General features: G+C 39.9%; 1 protein-coding gene across 1 annotated transcript in view; it reads right to left on the bottom strand.

Moving 5' to 3' along the window:
* Window positions 1-21,864, bottom strand: part of cpamd8 (C3 and PZP like alpha-2-macroglobulin domain containing 8) — a 140,491-nt gene that overhangs the window by 31,122 nt on the left and 87,505 nt on the right. Inside the window, exons 30-37 of the mRNA XM_062039551.1 lie at window positions 19,504-19,578; window positions 15,199-15,364; window positions 13,429-13,515; window positions 13,152-13,288; window positions 9,747-9,902; window positions 9,602-9,664; window positions 5,232-5,491; window positions 5,078-5,165 (exon numbers count right to left, since the gene is read on the bottom strand). Coding sequence (XP_061895535.1) covers window positions 5,078-5,165; window positions 5,232-5,491; window positions 9,602-9,664; window positions 9,747-9,902; window positions 13,152-13,288; window positions 13,429-13,515; window positions 15,199-15,364; window positions 19,504-19,578 — 1,032 coding nt within the window. The remainder of the gene's footprint in view (window positions 1-5,077; window positions 5,166-5,231; window positions 5,492-9,601; window positions 9,665-9,746; window positions 9,903-13,151; window positions 13,289-13,428; window positions 13,516-15,198; window positions 15,365-19,503; window positions 19,579-21,864) is intronic.

Genomic DNA, 21,864 nt, shown 5'->3' with positions numbered 1-21,864 from the left:
AGGAGAAGTGTGGTCTACTTCTCATTTACAGTAAAACATGTCATTATAAATTCACAGTGAATTGCTGGCTAACAATTGCATTACTTTCACATTAACATGAACAGTATTTCACTGCTACTTAAAGACTGAAAAATCAGGGAACTGTAATATTTACAGTAATTTGTTGTAAGGTTATAGTGAAGTTTGATTACTATATTTTACTGTGACATAATACTGTTACATGCTGTGAAACCCTGTTAAAGTTTTGTAGTGTTATTTGTGTTTAGCGTCTTTACATTTTTGGACATATTTAGTGTTTGGCGTAATCGGACCGCATCAGGAGGGGATAGAAATAAGCAAAAAGAAGACAGAAGGTGTAATTGTGAGGACAAGACAGAGAGAGACAGCAATAAAAACAACAACAACAGAGCGACATCAGCACATACAATGGCTACAAATATGGTACCAATATACATAAAAATAAATTACTGAAGTAAGGAGTAATAATACACCACTTAAACGGTCATTACATCTCCGGAATTATAATAATAATAATAATAATGATATTAATAGTAATAACAATATTAAAGAATGACAATATTTACCTCTATCATCCACATTATTATCAACTCAAATGTAGCAATGCATACAATAGATGAATAAGTACATAAAATAAAGGAGAATCAAGAAGAGATGTTAGCTTATACGGTGTTATGATAAGAATATGACATGTATTCGTGGTGTCCTGTGTTTTAGGTGATGTGAATGTGTATTTTTATGAGCGTAAGTGTGTACGTTCGTATGTATGAATATGCGTTTGGTAAAGCATGCATGTATACGTGTGCATAAATGTGTGTATATATGAAAATATGTGTTTGTCACCTAGTATGTGTGGAGAACCAAATTATTCTAATGTGTAATTTGCGAAAATAATAATTTTATAAAATGCCTCACATATGTGATAGCAACATTTCATTTGTTGTTGTTTTTTTGCCTTTTTTGTGTGATGTCTGACTGCTGGAATAATATGATGTCGACCACAGAACGGGGAAAATAACCTTTTGTGAGAAACCGGTAACCCGCATCTTTGTCCTGGCTGCTCAGTACAACACGAGTCAAAAACAACAACAGGACATTTTCTTGATGCAACTGGTCACTTTATGCTACTACATATCCTCCCTCAGTTTGTCCACTTTTGCCTGTTATCACTTCATTAATGTAACTTCCTTCTAAATTTGCATGTTGAATTGTTACTTTAAAAAAAATGGCCACTAAAAGTTTTATGACGGTGACAATTTGACTCCAAATCGGATGCATTCACTTATACTGTAAATCAATTTACTACTGCAGTAGTAATCAGCACCACAGTGGATTGGACAGCTCCATCTCAACCCTAATTAACACTGGATTAAAATAGACAAACCTTTCAGTGTGTCATGAAGCTCATTATAAACCCTTTAACTTTCACATAATGTTGTACAGTCATATATGACATCTATTTACATCTGGCCATCGCTGGAATGTGAACCATATGCACACAATAAAAAGGCCCACAATCTTGACGATAAAAAAATACATAAATTCATCCCCTGCTTTCTACCTACTACCTGGAATGCTGTGAGCGACGTGCACACAACAGGGCCAGGTATCCATGACAATATGCGCTTGTTGTTTTGCCTATTTGAGTGGAAGCATAGTCAACTTTCACAGCTAATTTTCCCCCAAAAGGCGATTTTTTATTTTGTCAAAAAAAGGTTGGCAGCCTTCGGACAGTGGGGGTTTATGAGGTGTTCAGCCTGAGCTGGCGCCACCACCAAGACACACACACACACACACACACACACACACACACACACACACACACACACACACACACACACACACACACACACACACACACACACACACACACACACACACACACACACACACACACACTGTACCCAACTTTTAGAAAAGTATTGTTTATCTATACAATAACAGAAAACAAATCTTGCGATCTGGGTCTTAAATGATCAAGACTGGTTGATCGATCACCAAAAACTAGTTGTGGAGCATCCACAAAGGTAAGCAAGACGGGAGTAATGAGGCCACGCCTGCCACCGTAAATTGAGGAATGCAAGCGGCAGTCAGGCAGGCAGCAATAAACATCCGAGGGAGGATAGCGGGGGTGTAAACCGAGCTTTTTAGCCGCTACATGTCAGGTCAACGTGAGCTGACACAAATGCACTAGTATTCATTGGCACGCATGCATGCGTGTGTGTGTGTAACATCTACTAAGCTAGTCAGAAATGAGCCTCTTTTAGGTGGAATCATGCAGACTGAAGCTCTTTCGCTGTACAGTGATGACGTGCATGTATCAGCAGTGCGAGTCAATGCACTGAAGCAGACACGCTCACTGGACACTTCATTAAGTATACCTGCAACAGCCAGTACAAGAGCCACATTGAATTTCATCTTTTTTATGTAGCTAAATGAGGCAATTGAAATATAAAGAACGGCTCTCATTACGAGGCTGTGCAGCTCTTCAACCACAATAATAAATATATTGTTACATTTTTCAAAACTGACCAATATAAAAAGGTGACATTGTTTTATACCAGACTGAAAATAACAGAAAATCCCTCAGACATTTAGGGTGCATTTTTGTTACATCTCAGCCGGTAAAACAGAACACTATACATTAACAAATAAATATATATTCAACACCAACAGGGCATTTTTAAAGGGGCCCTATTATGCAAAATTAACTTTTCTTACATATTGGTACCTGTTTTTGTGTATTTGGGACCTGCATAAGTCCTGAAAATGTTAAATCAAACCATGGAGGCACTACAGAGATATTTATAAAACAATCTTGCCCTAATTCCATACTTCCACCAAACAAGCCGTTTGCCCAATTTGTGACGTTTTTCCCAATTGTGACATCAACGAATAACTGGTAAAATGGTACCAGGAGATCTTTGCGCAAGTCCGCCATTGTAGTTAATAGGTTCATTTTTTTTGCTCTATCCTCTTGTTGTGGGGCAGACTGGCTCGTACATGCACATGCATCTTCCGCTGTTCCCATTTTTTATACAAATTAGCATAGTTTAAACTCGCTATAGAAACTCTAAAAACTACAACATGAATGACGAGGAGAAGACGCTGTTGAAGTGGAGGCACATGAATGAGATTGCCCACAAAACAGCGCATCCACAAAGCTGCTTGAAGATGATCTGTAAAACATAATTTATGCAACATTTTGACCAAAGAACCTCCGTTACATGTTATTCAGACCACAAGGAAGTGTTTTGAATGAAGAAAAAATATTATTATGACCCGTTTAACTGGATTTTCCTATTGACTATTTCCTACATACACTACGGTTCAAAAGTTTGGGGTCACATTGAAATGTCCTTATTTTTGAAGGAAAAGCACTGTACTTTTCAATGAAGATAACTTTAAACTAGTCTTAACTCTAAAGAAATACACTCTATACATTGCTAATGTGGTAAATGACTGTTCTAGCTGCAAATGTTTGGTTTTTGGTGCAATATCTACATAGGTGTATAGAGGCCCATTTCCAGCAACTATCATTCCAGTGTTCTAATGGTACAATGTGTTTGCTCATTGGCTCAGAAGGCTAATTGATGATTAGAAAACCCTTGTGCAATCATGTTCACACATCTGAAAACAGTTTAGCTTGTTACAGAAGCTACAAAACTGACCTTCCTTTGAGCAGGTTGAGTTTCTGGAGCATCACATTTGTGGGGTCAATTAAACGCTCAAAATGGCCAGAAAAAGAGAACTTTCATCTGAAACTCGACAGTCTATTCTTGTTCTTAGAAATGAAGTCTATTCCACAAAATTGTTTGGGTGACCCCAAACTTTTGAACGGTAGTGTAACATGCTCCAAACACTGTTCGATAAGGGTGGGCATACTATATCGTCAAAATCCTGATATCATCGGTGTCCGACAAATATCATGTATATCTTAGTTTTGATCCAGAACACAATTAAACATTATATTCATGATTTCTCATATATTTCTAATTTAAAAAAACAACATTCACACTGCATGTCAATTCAGACTTGTTTGCCCATATGTGACCTGTATCTGATTTTTTCATGTACGTGCGAAAAGTGCAATTACGAATTTTTCATATCTGACCCGGGCCTCTTTTCTATGTGGATATACAGTAAATCGGTGCGATGCGTTCTCAATGTGAACGCTCCCGAGCTCAGGTTCAGAAAATGTTGAGTTTGATTGCACAAAATCCTTGAAATTGCCACAAATGCGCCAGTACTGAGACCAACAAAAGCGGAAGCCATGTTTACTTCCGTAAACATTACAGTGCGTGCGACGTCATGACGTCATGTCCGCATGTGGGTCGGATTGCATTCACATTAGAAAACACTTTTTTTTTGTAATGTAAATGGCCACTGAAAATAAAAGATTTGACAAAAAAATCCGAATTGGACATCCGACACGGCAGTGAGAACGTATTGTGATTTGTGAAGTAAATTATACTTATACACTATAATTATTATTATAGTGCTTTTTCCCAAGTGACTTTAGCGTTTCAAGGTTTAACCTATTATCTACATCTTTAAGATACATTTAAACCCGTGTGGGTGTCACTGGGAGAAGGTGGGTAAAGTGTCTTGCCCAGGGAAACAACGGCAGGGACTGGGATGGCTGGGGCGGGAATCGAACCTGGAACCCTTTAAGTTGCTAACGTAGCCTTAGTTGTGTGCTGGACAGCAACAAGCTTTTCACTATGCAGCCAGTCTAATAGTTTAGCAAACTGGACCAAAAGTACACATCATATTTTTTTATTACCAAAGCCTCAGACTTCTTTATGGCAGTTCAATTTCTACTGCATAAGACACAGCATTAAATGCATGGGCGCTTCCTGCAAGGTGAGCACGTGTAAGCCTGAGGTTAGCAAAGAAAGCAGAAAATACTTGTCAAATGGCCACCAGATGTGGACACATCTGTCTTTTCCTACCTGATGTACTTTCCTGGTGTCCATCTGTGAGTCACTAAGACTAACAGCAAGTCATAGCCAGGACGATTTATGAAGATGATTTGAGTTAGTTTGATTTTACGTACCCTCTCAAGACTTTCAACATCTGCTCTGAAACCCGAGATCATGGGGACCTCGATGACGGCCATGTTCGATGAGCCTGAATGAAGCCACCTGGAAAGAGAGGTGAGGTCAGCATAGGATTGGAAAAGATGTGTGCAGCCAAAGTTGCAATTTAACCTAGCGCAAACTTCTAAGGAGATGTGAAAGTCCATTTTGTCCTGGTGAGCTGCGGGGTCGTCGTCGTCGATAGGGGACCGGCGCTTGCGGTTGAGCTCGGATCGGTTGTCGGCGCGGCTCCGAGGGCGCGAAGCGGGATGACGGGAGGAGGAGGAGGGTAGTGGCTGTAGGTGGCGTTCATGGAGAGGCTCTTTGAGGTCCACCTTGAGCTGGAAAGCCGGCTTGGATACTGGGTCAGGTACGTTGTAGGAAACGTCAATCTACACAAAAGTAGAGTCGAGTTTGAGCAAAAAATATACAAATACAGTGGGACCTCAACTTGACAGTTCCCCAACTTAATAAGTGCTCTGTGATAAGAGATCTCTCCCTGGCATTTGTTAAGCTTTAAGTTGCAAGCAAGAATTAGTGTATCATTATCTTAAACAGTTTGTGCTAAGGAAAACAATCCGAAAGGATAAGGTGTGTTCTTATGCTGTCTGCCAAAGTTTAATTCATTGCAGCAATAACTAGAAAATACCTCTCGGTGACAGTATCTCAGGCTGTGAGGTTAAATTCTCTTTATACTTGTGTGTTTGAATGTAGACGTCAATATACCTTAGATCAGTGGTTCTTAACCTGGGTTCGATCGAACCCTCAGGGGTTCGGCGGAGCGACTCATAGTGTAAATAAAAACTTCTTCCTATCGGCGTATTATGGATACCCCCAAAGAATGTTTCGTCTAATTTTCTATCTGATTTGCAGGTGTGTAATTTGTTGTGAGTTCATGCACTGTGTTGGTTTTGTTCTTTGAACAAGGTGATGTTCATGCACGGTTCATTTTGCGTAAAAAAAACATAACTTTGTCTTGAATTTGAAAAAAACAAAAACATTTTATTTTTTACTAAAGAAGGGTTCGGTGATACACATATGAAACTGGTGGGGTTCGGTATCTCCAACAAGGTTAAGAACCACTGCCTTAGATGCATTATGTCAACGTTTCAACACACTACAGCCAAGTGCCCTATAGTACTTTTATGCATAAAGTGTTCTAAAAGACACTCTTAGGACTAGGGATGATGTTTGATAAGAAATTATCGAGTTCGAGCCTATTATCGAATCCTTTTATCTAACCGATTCCTTATCGATTCTCTTATCGAGTCCAGATAGGTTGTTGTATATGGAAAAAACACACAATATTTGGTTTAACAAAAGCTCACTTTTATTATACAAGAAAAAAATAAAATCTAATAAATAAATAATTATTGACTGTTACGCCCCTAAAAAAATACAATAAAATAAATAAATATTGACTGTTGTTACCCAAAGTATACTAAGTGGGATTTTTCAGAAAAAAAAAAATATGCAGTAACACAAAAAAAACCTGTCTCTGTGATCACTATAGGTGTATAAATAATATAGTGTTAAATAAAATCAGTACCTTGGGCACAAAACTGAAAACAATACAGCTCTCCAAAAAGTGCACTTCTGCTGCTATTGGAACATACTAACTACAGCTATTACTCAGGAAAAGGCTCAACAGCACTCAGCTGGACCTGCAGAACTTGCTGACACGGAGCCTGACCTTGCTGACCAAGGACTGACAGCAGTGTCCGCGTCACCTGCTGTTGAGAGACTGTCTAGACCAAAGAGACATGTTCAGCCACCTAAGAGGCTGATTGAGAGTTGTTAAGAACTCTTGGTTTTTTCAAGTTGTTTTTTAAAAAAAAAAAAAAGTGCTGACATAACTGTTTGTTATGATGCTTTGACATTTTTGCACTTTATTTATTTATTGAAAGAAAATTCTATGAAGAGAAAAGTTGTTTGCAAATGTGGTTACAATGCTAAAAAATGAAAAGTTAAAGCTAAAAAAAGAAATACACTTTATTGAGTTAACATTATTTCTTTATAGGGGGAAAGATGTGATGAGCTAGGGAATATAACAACTACACTACCCAGCATGTAACAGGAGTGACGAGCATGCGCGGTAGCCCCGAAAAGTGTTGTTGCATGTTGCCACCCGGCAGCTAAGAATGAGGTTATGAGCACGCTGTGAAAGTAAACGTCAAGAACTCAGCCAACACGCCTCGTCTGCATTATTTATAATTAGACAGACAACACATATACAGTGTGATTTTGTTTTGTTTACAAGGAAAGAAAAACAAAAGTTAAAAAAGGGAGATGTCATATATATGTATGTGCTGCGGTTGCTTTAGGAACGTTGCGACAGCTGCCGTAAAGGAGGTGTGTTGCTAGCCTGGTTGCTATGTTTCCGGTTGGTCGTAAAAGTGTTCGTCATGTGTTTGTACCCTGCTCAAATCTCTCAGTAAAGTTATTAATTGGATTATACCTTTTTGTTTTGAACTTTATTACACCTTGGAGCGCTTTTTCACGTCCATTTTTTTCCTGCTTTCGTTATATGCGCCTAATGACTGAGCTACGTGACGTCATTTCTTTTGATGTCCCACGGAGCATTTCTTGTCGGGACGGGATTCGTTCCCAGGGATTCGAATAAAGAACCAACTCTTTTTCTTTACCATAGTGGTCTCAATAACGGGTACCGGTTCTCAAAAAGGGATTCGAGTCCGAGGACTCGGTTCTTTTCTTATCGAACAACCGGTAAAACCGGTTTCGAGCATCATCCCTACTTAGGACAGACACTCATCACACACTAATTGTTTACAAACACAGACACCAATGTGTGGGTTTGATATCCGTGCATCATAAGAAACCAGATGCTGCAGCAGAAAACAGAAAATCAAGATATGTGGAGAGAAATAATGTTTTCTAGAAGGACAAGTTGGAAGACATTAAAGCAGACCTGGGCAAGTTAAGGCCCGGGGGCCACATGCGGCCCGTTAAGCTTTTCAATCTGGCCCGCCGGACATTCCCAAATAATTTTTTTAGATCTTTAAGATGGAAAGTGTAGCTGCCATTATGATGTGCAGTGATGTTTTCTAATGACCGTAAGTCTTGAACTATACAAAGTATTTCAATGGTTGGAATCTGCACTTTTGCATGATATACTAGTTACTATGGTCATCTAATTAGTTACTATGGTAATCTACGTCATAGCAGCTCAGACGAGGCACCAAGCAGTGTTGGGCGGGAATCGTTTCCACAGACGCGGAAGGAGGTTTTCACAGCAAAGTTCTAAAGCTTAGTGTTGTATCAGATATATCAGATTGTAGGTGGGTTTATTTTGTACCCTTCGTGTTCATATTTCACTGTTTGATGCATTTTTGTTGCGTTTCACTTGATTGTAAAATGTGTTGATAGAAAGGGGGTGTGACATTCATATTTTGTCAATATTCAGTGTTTTATCATTCATAGAAAAATGTAAAATTCCATTATGTTTTTTAAGGCGGTGTGTCATAACGTTTTTAGCATTAAATCAGACATTATTGTGAGGTTTTGTATTAGTGTTCATAAAAATAGATATACCGGCCCCCAGACACATATTTTTTCCTCTAAATGTGGCCCCTGAGTCAAAATAATTGCCCAGGCCTGCATTAAAGGATGTGTTACATCGGGGTTGCATGTTTGTGGGCGGCTCATTTCCCCAAGATGCAGACGGAACTCCGGACAATTATTTATTTTCCATAAATCAGTCCATAATACAAAAATGCAGGAAAAATACAAACAAACACAACAAGAGTGTGCCGATTGCACGGGGAGCTAAGGCAGAAAACTAGCACTGGAAAGCTTAGTATAGAAACAGGAATCAAAGGAGTACTAAAGTAACTTGTTGCAGGAGCAAACAAAACAGCCAGAGCGAGTGTGGCAAAAGGCAGGAATAAATAGCTCTCTGATTACTGCCCGGGAGCAGGTGAGCATCCCGAACACTAATCAGAGGCAAGTGAAAATAATCAGCACCAAAGGCAACCAAGAAACACAAACCCCAGGGTGCTGAAACAGAACTAAGGGAGTCTTAAACCAAAACAAAACATGATCCGGGCAACGTACCATCACAGGATAGACTTGTACAAACAATAAACATATTTGACTTGACATCATTTCAACAGACAAAACAACCACTTAACCACAAGCGATAAGAAGTCAGGAGAGATTATTATCCGGCAGAGAAGAAAAATGACTCGTGAAAGAGGTTTTTTGTTTATCCATGACAAGGCAGGAAGTAATCAACATCCTGTCCTGGGGAGCGCAGGAATATCAAGTGCATTAAAAAAAAAAAAGACAACATTTCCCTAAACTCTACCAGATCACTCCAATTTACAGTTCCTTATTTGTGAATTGAAGAGCAACAACAAGTTATCCACTGCCAACTCATTCTTGTGGTGCGCCGATGAGGTAAGTGTAATTTTTTTTTCTCTTTTTTTTTTTTGCCACGCTCCAACCGTGATTGTGCACTTCTGAGTGTCACACCGCATTACCTGCATGAGACAGCAGCCTTCTCCTTTGGCGCTCACAAAAAGGCCAGTGGGAATGCTGGGAATCTGACCAGAAAAAAAAAAAAAAAGAGAAACGTGATGAAAAGAGTGGATGTAGTGCAGCGTACTGACACTAGGGGCACCGTACCTTGGCACGTTGAAGGAGTTTCTGGTTGTCCTTGTTGAGTTCAAAGGTCTCCTGGAAGTCCAGGTTTGTGGAGGCCAATGAAATGGTGAGGTTGACCCCACCAACATAGGACAAGATGGCGTACTCGGACAACGCTTGCAGGGCGACACACGTGTCCTAGCAAGTATAGGTTAGCATACAAAGTACACATATTAGCTACATACTCAGCATAGACGCACAAACAATGCATTGATGGTCAAACTAAATCTCATGAGACTTCAGCTCAGTGAGCATCCACAGCTTTATCAACAAGTAAAAATTGATTTTATTTCGCTTTTTAGACACCTATAAAACACCATGTGATATATTTGCCTTCCTCCTCCCTATCCATTTATAAGTATATTCAAAGAGTTAATAGTTTTACTTTATTTTGGTTTTATTTTACTTACTTCAACTTAAAGGCCTACTGAAATTATTTTTTAAAATTTAAACGGGGATAGCAGATCCAATCTATGTGTCATGCTTGATCATTTCGCGATATTGCCATATTTTTGCTGTAAGGATTTAGTAGAGAACATCGACGATAAAGTTCGCAACTTTTGGTCGCTGATAAAAAAAGCCTTGCCTGTACCGGAAGTAGCGTGACGTCACAGGTTGAAAGGCTCCTCACATTTCCCCATCGTTTACACCAGCAGCGAGAGCGATTCGGACCGAGAAAGCGACGATTACCCCATTAATTTGAGCGAGGATGAAAGATTTGTGGATGAGGAACGTGAGAGTGAAGGACTAGAGTGCAGTGCAGGATGTATCTTTTTTCACTCTGACCGTAACTTAGGTACAAGCTGGCTCATTGGATTCCACACTTTCTCCCTTTTCTATTGTGGATCACAGATTTGTATTTTAAACCACCTCAGATACTATATCCTCTTGAAAATGAGAGTCGAGAACGCGAAATGGACATTCACAGTGACTTTTATCTCCACGACAATACATCGGCGAAGCACTTTAGCTACGGAGCTAACGTGATAGCATCGTGCTTAACTGCAGATAGAAACAAAATAAATAAACCCCTGACTGGAAGGATAGACAGAAAATCAACAATACTATTAAACCATGGACCTGTAACTACACGGTTAATGCTTTCCAGGCTGGCGAAGCTTAACAATGCTGTTGCTAACGACGCCATTGAAGCTAACTTAGCAACGGGACCTCACAGAGCTATGCTAAAAACATTATCTATCCACCTACGCCAGCCAGCCCTCATCTGCTCATCAACACCCGTGCTCACCTGCGTTCCAGCGATCGACGGAGCGACGAAGGACTTCACCCGATCATCGATGCGGTCGGCGGCTAGCGTCAGATAGCGCGTCTGCTATCCAAGTCAAAGTCCTCCTGGTTGTGTTGCTGCAGCCAGCCGCTAATACACCGATGCCACCTACAACTTTCTTCTTTGCAGTCTTCATTGTTCATTAAACAAATTGCAAAAGATTCACCAACACAGATGTCCAGAATACTGTGGAATTTTGCGATGAAAACAGAGCTTTTTGTATTGGATACAATGGTGTCCGAATACTTCCGTTTCTACCATTGACGTCACGCGCATACGTCATCATACATAGACGTTTTCAACCGGAAGTTTCGCGGGAAATTTAAAATTGCACTTTATAAGTTAACCCGGCCGTATTGGCATGTGTTGCAATGTTAAGATTTCATCATTGATATATAAACTATCAGACTGCGTGGTCGGTAGTAGTGGGTTTCAGTAGGCCTTTAAATGTTAAAATGTTAATAAAAACTACTGCATCACAGTTAGTAAAGGTTTTAGGATGTCAACCGCTTCAACCTGCAGCAAATCTACGTTATATTATTTACTAAAAAATAATATGAATTAAATAACTTTGGCAAGTCAACCTGCCTCACATAATTGTTTATGTTCAACTAATAAGGAGAAAAATCCATTCCATCTTTTTAACATTCTTGTCATGCAAGTGTGAAAAGAAATGAACCCCTGTGAAATATAAAAACAAAAAAGACCTCCAGTCCTTAACTTTGTAACACATTTCCTTAAGGGGCATTTGACTTCTGAATTTCTAATGTATTACTTATTAAATATTCTTATTTGGTATACCTTTATTCTTCATTGCTGCTACTGTCCATTTGCTGCTGTGAAACTGTAATTTCCCTGTTGTGGGACTAATAAAGGCGTATTATGTTCCAGTGTTTCCCATCCATCCATCCATCCATCCATTTTTTACCGCTTGTCCCTTTTGCGGTCGCAGGGGGTGCTGGAGCCTATCTCAGCTGCATTCGGGCAGAAGGCGGGGTACACCCTGGACAAGTCGCCACCTCATCGCAGGGCCAAAATACATGCATATAAATTTAAACCGCCACAAGTATATTTGGTGCTACCCGTTTTCCCTCGGTCATAAACACATTGTAATGGGATTCATTTTTAATGTAAACTTTCACTACAATGCTATACAGTTGATGCGTCGTAACGTTTCTCACCCCAATCACACTTGGTCTGCCAGAGAATAAGAGAAGGTAGCAGGAGGGCTCGTTTTTGCCAACTTTGTCGTTATACAGTATTTAGCAAGACCACTCTAGATAAGCTTAAGCAACTAACGGCAGATCTAGGGACTTTTTTGTCTTCTTGACCACTGTTCATCTCTCCCAAAGCATCCATATTAATTACCAACACACGTGTCAGGGCCAAAGGCCAATTATGTACATACCTGTCAATATTTGCATATGGGGAATGTACTGGGAAAATGGGTGAAAATAATAGATTATTTTACATCAATATTTAATTTTACATCAAGAATCGCCATTAAATAAAATAGATAAGTAAATAGTATGGGCTCTTCACAGGACTCAAACTCATGTCCCATTAAAAAAAATACATACATACATATGTGTATATATATATATATATATATAGGGGACGGCGTGGCGAAGTTGGTAGAGTGGCCGTGTCAGCAATCGGAGTGTTGCTGGTTACTGGGGTTCAATCCCCACCTTCTACCATCCTAGTCACGTCCGTTGTGTCCTTGGGCAAGACACTTCACCCTTGCTCCTGATGGCTGCTGGTTAGCGCCTTGCATGGCAGCTCCCGCCATCAGTGTGTGAATGTGTGTGTGAATGGGTGAATGTGGAAATACTGTCAAAGCGCTTTGAGTACCTTGAAGGTAGAAAAGCGCTATACAAGTATAACCCATTTATCATATAATAACATGACCTAAAATATATGCTATAAAACTTCCTATTGAGAAAAATTTTTACATTGTGCAAATGAAAATGAAAATACAATTCATGCCGCACAAAATCCAATGAAAGTATCGAACCCCCGTACTCCCCAACCCACCGCCACAAATATATTGCAGTCCTGTGGGGGAAACTGTGGGAAAACTTAGGTTTGAGGGCTACCTGTGTAGAAGAAAAGCCACCCAGGGCATTCCGCTGCTGGGAGAGCCATTTGACCACAGGCAGGGCTGAAGCCACGTCCCCGAGGAGGGTGAAAGTTAGAAGCCCATAAGCTGTCATCTCCACCTCTGCTGACACCACTGAGAACAAAGACTCACCACTTAAAATGACTCTCATGTGTAGATGTGATTAGCATTAACACTGTGGTTGAATACTACATCTAAATAGATGTAAAACCACTAGACCTGGGGCTTTTAACATGTGGCCTGAGTTGGTATACCTGACTGGGAGAGGCCATCACTGAAGCCCATGAAAGTGTCTTCATCTGTCATTGCGCTGCCTGTCAGGCTCCAGTGGGTTAGTCCATCTAAGCATGCAGAGGCAAAAGGGACTATCATTCTGCATCTGATGGATGCAGCTTGTTACTACACAAAGTGGTATCAAACACCTGTAGGAATAGCTATTTACTCACTCTGAATGTATTTTGCACATGATCCTTTTAAATTCCATAGTTGCTTACCACATGTTCAAACATTTGTTCTCCATGTCAAATTGTTCTAATACTGACAATACTGAACAGCCAATGATGAGAATTAAGCAGGATTTTCATTATATTATAAATGAATGTAGGGTAATTAGTGGATCACTAACATTTTTTTAAGGACATTTGAGGTATATATTTTTTTATTGCTACAGTAAATACACTATCCCTAAGGAGGGTTTTTTGTCAAACACAATTAAAATGTGAAATTATGTAAGAAATTGTCCATAAATTCATTAAATTGATACATATAATTTTAAAAACAATATTTATTTATTTATAAATGGCATGACCTTATCAACTAATTATTTAAGTTGTGTTTGATATTCCTGCAGCACATTGAGAATAGTGAATACAACATGGTTAAGTAAATGTGTCACTCATCTAAAGAAAGGTAGTGGATGAATGGCATTATCTGATTGGTCGAACCATAATTTATTTAATTTTGGCACAAAAATAATGTGGTATGGAATCTCTTGACAAAATGACATAGTAATTGATAAATGAAAATGCAATTGAGTGACTTAAAACTGTCATTAGAGAATTAAACATCTACTTAATAAAGAAGTCAGATCTGGCCCACAAATAAATTATCTATGGCCCCCGGGATGATATTTAATTAGTATTAGAACCGGCCCACAGGCCACAGCTGTTTTGCACGCACCAATACTCCATCAATGTTGGCGCTAGGAATTTTCAAAATGGGGTCCCAGGGACCCCATCAAATCATAAAAAATGGGTCACAGTAACTTTTTGGGGTCCCACTTTTTTGTAACCGTTTTGAAAACAAATGATAAATGTATGCATTATCCTGTTATATCTCACATTCTATATTGTGTTTTGGAAAAAGGTTGTCATAAACGTTTTTTTTTTTTATATACATATGTAAATGTATTCAGTTATAAACATTCATTCACTTTCTTCTTTCCTTCATGGATCTAAACTTTACCGCTGCCGGTATCTTTTTCTATGTATTTATTGTAATATTTTCAGAATGTGTTTGTTCTATTTTTGGCCAAAGTAAGACAAAGAAAATAATCTGAAGTTGTCTTTATTTTTTAGTTTTAATGCCATGATTTTAATAGTCCGGCCTGTGTGTGCACAGATTTTCCTCCATGCGGCCCCGAGCTAAAATGAGTTCGACACCCCTGATCAAAACAATCAATGATTTATCTAAAAATAAATATTGAAGATTATATTTTACGATTTAAAGTTTAGACAATATTTTTTTTAAAAATCACATTTCAATTCATCATTTAATACTGTAATACTTTAAATGGGCGCAAAAATTCTTTCACCATGCCAAACTAATACACAAAGACACATTTTTCTCTCTCAATGTGGCCCTCGAGTCAAAGTAATTGCCCAGTCCTGCCCTAGAATGTAATAATAATTTATGTCAGCTACGCTTGCGTTACGTCAGAATGCATTGGAACAAAATAGTACAATTTCCAATTATTGTTGGAAGAACTTCGTTTATCTCATAGTACGTTACCAAAGTGACGTTACCTTGTGTAATGGCCATGTGGTTGAGGCGCCGCAGGGCAAGGGGTGCATAGGGGCTGCGCAGGAGAGCCAAGGCGTAGGCGGACAGAGCTGTGGTGTAAGGGTCATCAGCGGTGTAGGTGGTAGTCTCCAGGAAATCCTTGGCTCTGGCCACTGACATCTTCTCTTCCTGGACCAGACAAAGACAACATATTTCATGCATGCCAAAATACAGGCAAAATTATCTATGTAATTGTAAGTATATTACATTGACCTGGGTGTGCGTAAGCTTTACATTTTTCCTACTTGCATGCTGAAATCTTTAGCTCAGGTGCAGCAATTGAAAGGTATTGGTGGACTTTCATTTTACGCATAAGTGAACCTTCCCTCTAATCTAAGAGATAAGAGGCCCCTAAAGCGGCTCACCAGTCGTCTTTTCATTAAGTGAAAATGGAAAGGGGATTAGAGATTTTGGCGTTTCCTTTGATGTGAAGCATTTTTTCTTTTTTTGGGGCGGGGGGAAGTTTTTATCAGTTGTAAAATAACAAAGGGGGGGTTCAGGAGACATATGGATGCAGGGGAGGGGATGTGTGTCAACCATTTACAACTGGAGAGCATAGGTTCCTACTCTTTTTTTGGACATGTTGAATTGTGGAAGTGTAATCATGGAATGTTCCTGAATGTAACTCTGTCTCAAATAGTGGGGTGTGACCTCATGGTGGGTTGCAGCGAGGTGTCAGGGACAGGCATTTCAATATGTGTCTTTATTCATGCTTGAAATATACACACCCCTCCAGCTAGGAGACAGCAGTGCTCAAACTAATCAACAGGCTGCCTATGATAGAGGAAACAATTTTGCAGATTACTGTGTTGTTGTGTTTTTTACTAAACTGGTCGGAAACTGTTCAACTCAGTAGGAGAAGTAAATAAATGAGTTATACTTGTATAGCGTTTTTCTACCTTCAAGGTAGTCAAAGCGTTTTGACAGTATTTCCACATTCACCCATACATTCACACACTGATGGCGGGAGCTGCCATGCAAGGCGCTAACCAGCAGCCATCAGGAGCAAGGGTGAAGTGTCTTGCCCAAGGACACAACGGACGTGACTAGGATGGTAGAAGGTGGGGATTGAACCCCAGTAACCAGCAACACTCCGATTGCTGGCACGGCCACTCTACCAACTTCGCCACGCCGCCCCGTAGACAGTAGAAGTAGAAGTAGACAGGAAAAGCTAATGGAGGAGAGATGGAGAGGTTTGTGACAGGGATTTAAAGAAAAACGCAGAAGGTGTCAGAAGCAAGATAAAGAAGTGACAATAAACCTAAGTACAATAAAAAAAAATGCTTGTTTAGTACCTAAAAACGTGCAACCGATAGCATGAAACCACGACCACACCAACGACTGGACTTTTTTCACCAATAGGCTAGTCAGTCTATGAGAGAAGTATCAGTAAATGAAAAGTGTCAAGTTGCCCAACACTTTGCTTGCAAGGTGCAAATAATTTGTAACAAAAACCTAAAAAGTAATCTTGCTTTTTGAAAGGGTATAGGCTTTTGAAGCTTACAAGTGACCAAAGTTTGAATGTTACTGTGTTACAGGCAAGTCAAATATATAAAAATGCACATCTCCGTGAATCTTTTGCACTTTTTTCTGTTTTGAGAATCACACAAACTGTGCAGTCTTGTTTACATGTTAAAAATGGAGCTAATTAAATTAACTTGGCAAGTGTTAAGTTGTTGCAGATGTCATCTCTGTACCGAGGATGTCGTTGTGGCTTGTACAGCCCTTTGAGACACTTGTGATTTAGGGCTATATAAATAAACATTGATTGATTGATTGATTGATTGATCTCAGCCCCTTTTCTGAATCTATTTCGATTATCAGGGCCCAGTTGTTCAAAGGTAATCTGATTGGAATTTGGATAATGGATTGCATAAAATCTTGAAAATAGTTGGTCCAAAACCAAAAAGAGATTCTGAAATCAAATTAGATCACACTATTTAAAGGCCTACTGAAACCCACTACTACCGACCATGCAGTCTGATAGTTTATATATCAATGATGAAATCTTAACATTGCAACACATGCCAAAACGGCCGGGTTAGATTACTAAAGTGCAATTTTAAATTTCCAGCAAAATATCCTGCTGAAAACGTCTCGGTATGATGACGTTTGCGTGTGACGTCACGGATTGTAGCGGACATTTTGGGACACCATTGTGGCCAGCTATTAAGTCGTCTGTTTTCATCGCAAAATTCCACAGTATTCTGGACATCTGTGTTGGTGAATCTTTTGCAATTTGTTTGATGAACAATGAAGACAGCAAAGAAGAAAGCTGTAGGTGGGAAGCGGTGTATTAGCGGGCGGCTGCAGCAACACAAACACGTGGCCGGTGTTTCATTGTTTACATTCCCGAAATATGACAGTCAAGCTTTACCATTGGCCTGTGGAGAACTGGGACAACAGAGACTCTTACCAGGAGGACTTTGAGTTGGATACGCAGTACCGTGAGTGGGTTATATGGACGGGAGGGCGGAGGTGTTTGTTATGCGGGATTAATTTGTGGCATATTAAATATAAACCTGGTTGTGTTGTGGCTAATAGAGTATATATATGTCTTGTGTTTATTTACTGTTTTAGTCATTCCCAGTTGAATATCAGGTCCCACCTGCTTCTCACAGCATCTTCCCTATCTGGATCGCTTCCACTGCCCTCTAGTCCTTCACTCTCACTTTCCTCATCCACGAATCTTTAATCCTCGCTCAAATTAATGGGGTAATCGTCGCTTTCTCGGTCCAAATCGCTCTCGCTGCTGGTGGCCATGATTGTAAACAATGTGCAGATGTGAGGAGCTCCACAACCTGTGACGTCACGCTACTTCCGGTACAGGCAAGGCTTTTTTATCAGCGACCAAAAGTTGCGAACTTTATCGTCGATGTTCTCTACTAAATCCTTTCAGCAAAAATATGGCAATATCGCGAAATGATCAAGTATGACACATAGAATGGACCTGCTATCCCCGTTTAAATAAGAAAATCTCATTTCAGTAGGCCTTTAATCTTGGTTTGGTCAGATCTGGATCAAATCCTCAGTTTGTATTTTACAAAACTTATTCTGATCCCAGCTGTTTGGTGGATTCAGGGCGGATCTGAGGAACAAAATGTAATTTAAAACAAATTCGAACTGGTCAAATAAACAACATTCCTCACGGATTAGACACACATAATGTATTGATCATTTTTCAATTGATTTTCAAACCATACAATTAAAATTGCAGACTATCAAACACTAAAGACCACTAAAGTAGAATTTATAGAGTTGTCCCAAAAGCTGTCAAAATCAAACAAAGTAGACCTACTCAGTGGCCTAGTGGTTAGAGTGTCCGCTCTGAGATCGGTAGGTTGTGAGTTCAAACCCCGGCTGAGTCATACCAAAGACTATAAAAATGGGACAAATTACCTCCCTGCTTGGGACTCAGCATCAAGGGTTGGAATTGGGGGTTAAATCACCAAAAATGATTCCCGGGCGCGGCACCGCTGCTGCCCACTGCTCCCCTCACCTCCCAGGGGGTGAACAAGGGGATGGGTCAAATGCAGAGGACAAATTTCACCACACTTAGTGTGTGTGTGTGAGACAATCATTGGTACTTTAACTTTAACTCCTACTGAACAACTCGGCCCAGGTGAGTTGCTGGAGACAGCAACTCAAACAGGGGTTTGTACAGATAAATAAATGAATAAATAAATACCATAAGATCCTTAATAGTATTTCAATTAAGGCGTGGCAAGAAGCACTGATGTAACTTGTTAAGCATGTCCGAAACACATAAAACCATGACCATCCAATCTCCTTGTGCTTCAACAAGTGCTCACATTGTGGAAAATACTCATGTTGTCAGCTACAGCATGTGTAAAGTAAACATAGTGCAGAAGTTTAAAAGCTAATGCAAGAACTTAGCAAGCGAAGAAAAGCATATCAAGTAAGCAACATGTAGACATGATTCCTGAGGGACTATAACTCCTTCACACGAAATCTTGTCCAAAACATTTTGATGCCGTAAAAAACGTGATGAGATTTGCTGCTTAGTATGAGGCATAACAAATATGAGTGGGCTGACTGCCAGATGAACATACTTCCCTGCAGCTATCAAGAATACCGCAATATGCTTCCACAGCTGGCGGGGCGGTAAGGAAAACAAACATCCATGAAATGAAATGAAACCTATAAAATCACCACTTCATCCCATGTAGGAAACAGAGGAAAGTGTTTTGTTCCTGTAATGGAACACACCCAACTGTAGCAACACATTGCTTTGTTGGACTGCTTACATCTGTTGTTATCCCCGTCTCCAGGAGTGCTGCCACCACATAGGCCGTCAAAGAGATCTTTCCATGGATCCCACCCTGTGGACAGAGGAAAACATGTTATTCTTTAATTGAAATAAACACACAGTTAGTTGCAGCAGGAATGTTTCCCAGCCATCTGAGAGCAAAGGTTTAATTAGTGAGACTACAAGGGAGGTGGGGCATACAGCCTGTTTTGTCAAAAATCTATGCATCCTGTAAATAAATATGCACTGACTATGTTCAAGAAGCACATGGTTGCTCTGTGAACTAAACAAGACAGGATGGCAATTTCTGTCACCACAACTCTAACTCACAGTGGAACCTGGGAACTACAATTTAAACGCAACAATGCAACACCTAAATCCCACCCTAACTTTTAAACTAACAACTTTCTAATTAACTGCCTAAAAACAAGGCACTTGTCATCTTGTTTCTTCTTGTGTTGTTATAACACTGCCATACTGAAAATATTTATGCTCTTGAGTTCATTCTCCACTCCCAATTGTCCCAGTACAAGGAATTAATGGTTGCCCTTGATGAAGCACAACTCCCCAGTGCCGGCAGCATTCATGCACCCCCAGACTATGACACCACCTCCATCCATCCGAGTATGACTGTTGTACAAAAAAAGCATAAAAACTGCTGGACAGTGACACTGTTGAGGGCAATTTGCCATTGCATTCTTATCAAAAATGAAGCAGGAAGAGGATAGGAAAACATTTGCAGTAAAATTTCCTATGAATTGTATGTATTATTCATTAATCGACATTTTTGACTCTTCACACAAAATAGGGCTCCCACGGATCATAGGATGTGGTATCTGTGCATAGGGAGGGGCGGCCCTTATTACCACACAATCATCTTGGTACCCACTTGTGTTGTCAGCTTTTTAGACAATAATGGCTGTGTGTTGAGTCATAGTCATTGATAATAGTAATAGTAAGAATATTCAAGTGTAGTTTCTATCGTATAACCCCTTGTTAAAGGCCTACTGAAACCCACTACTACCGACAACGCAGTCTGATAGTTTATATATCAATGATGAAATCTTAACATTGCAACACATGCCAATACGGCCGGGTTAGATTAGTAAAGTGCAATTTTAAATTTCCCGCGAAATATCCTGCTGAAAACGTCTCGGTATGATGACGTTTGCGCGTGACGTCACGGATTGTAGCGGACATTTTGGGACACCATTGTGGCCAGCTATTAAGGCGTCTGTTTTCATCGCAAAATTCCACAGTATTCTGGACATCTGTGTTGGTGAATCTTTTGCAATTTGTTTAATGAACAATGAAGACAGCAAAGAAGAAAGCTGTAGGTGGGAAGCGGCGTATTAGCGGCCGGCTGCAGCAACACAAACACGTAGAGAACTGGGACAACAGAGACTCTTACCAGGAGGACTTTGAGTTGGATACGCGCTACCGTGAGTACGCAGCTGTGGCTTCCAAACATTTGATCGCTTGCCCGTACGTGCGTGCCGCTATGTGCATGTCACGTACGTGATTTTGGGGAAATATATGTGCTGTATGAACTTTGCGGAGATGAACGGTACTTTGGGCTGTGGGATTAAATGTGTTGTGCGGGTGTTTGATTTGTATTGGCGGGTTATATGGACGGGAGGGGGGAGGTGTTTGTTATGTGGCATATTAAATATAAGCCTGGTTGTGTTGTGGCTAATAGAGTATATATATATGTCTTGTGTTTATTTACTGTTTTAGCCATTCCCAGCTGAATATCAGGTCCCACCCGCCTCTCACAGCATATTCCCTATCTGAATCGCTTCCACTGCCCTCTAATGCTTCACTCTCACTTTCACTCTTTTCATCCTCGCTCAAATTGATGGGGTAATCGTCGCTTTCTCGGTCCGAATCGCTCTCGCTGCTGGTGGCCATGATTGTAAACAATGTGCAAATGTGAGGAGCTCCACAACCTGTGACGTCACGCTACTTCCGGTACAGGCAAGGCTTTTTTATCAGCGACCAAAAGTTGCAAACTTTATCGTCGATGTTCTCTACTAAACCCTTTCAGCAAAAATATGGCAATATCGCGAAATGATCAAGTATGACACATAGAATGGACCTGCTATCCCCGTTTAAATAAGAAAATCTCATTTCAGTAGGCCTTTAAGATACTGTAATACAAATGACTGCTAAATCATGAGAAGTGAAGTATTATACTAAGGTTGTTGTTTTTAGATTGATACAGAAACGTGTAAAATGTACAGTTCTATTTCAAATAGTGAATGGTCTGTATTTATATAGCGCTTTATATACATCACAGTCATCCATTCACACACACATTCACACACTTATAGCGGAAGCAAGCAAGTTTTTTCTTAAA

The sequence above is a fragment of the Entelurus aequoreus genome, linkage group LG27, assembly GCF_033978785.1.
Source record: "Entelurus aequoreus isolate RoL-2023_Sb linkage group LG27, RoL_Eaeq_v1.1, whole genome shotgun sequence".
NCBI lineage: Eukaryota > Metazoa > Chordata > Actinopteri > Syngnathiformes > Syngnathidae > Entelurus > Entelurus aequoreus.
The sequence above is the reverse complement of the archived record's forward strand: the minus strand, read 5'-3'. Positions and strand labels throughout refer to the sequence as shown.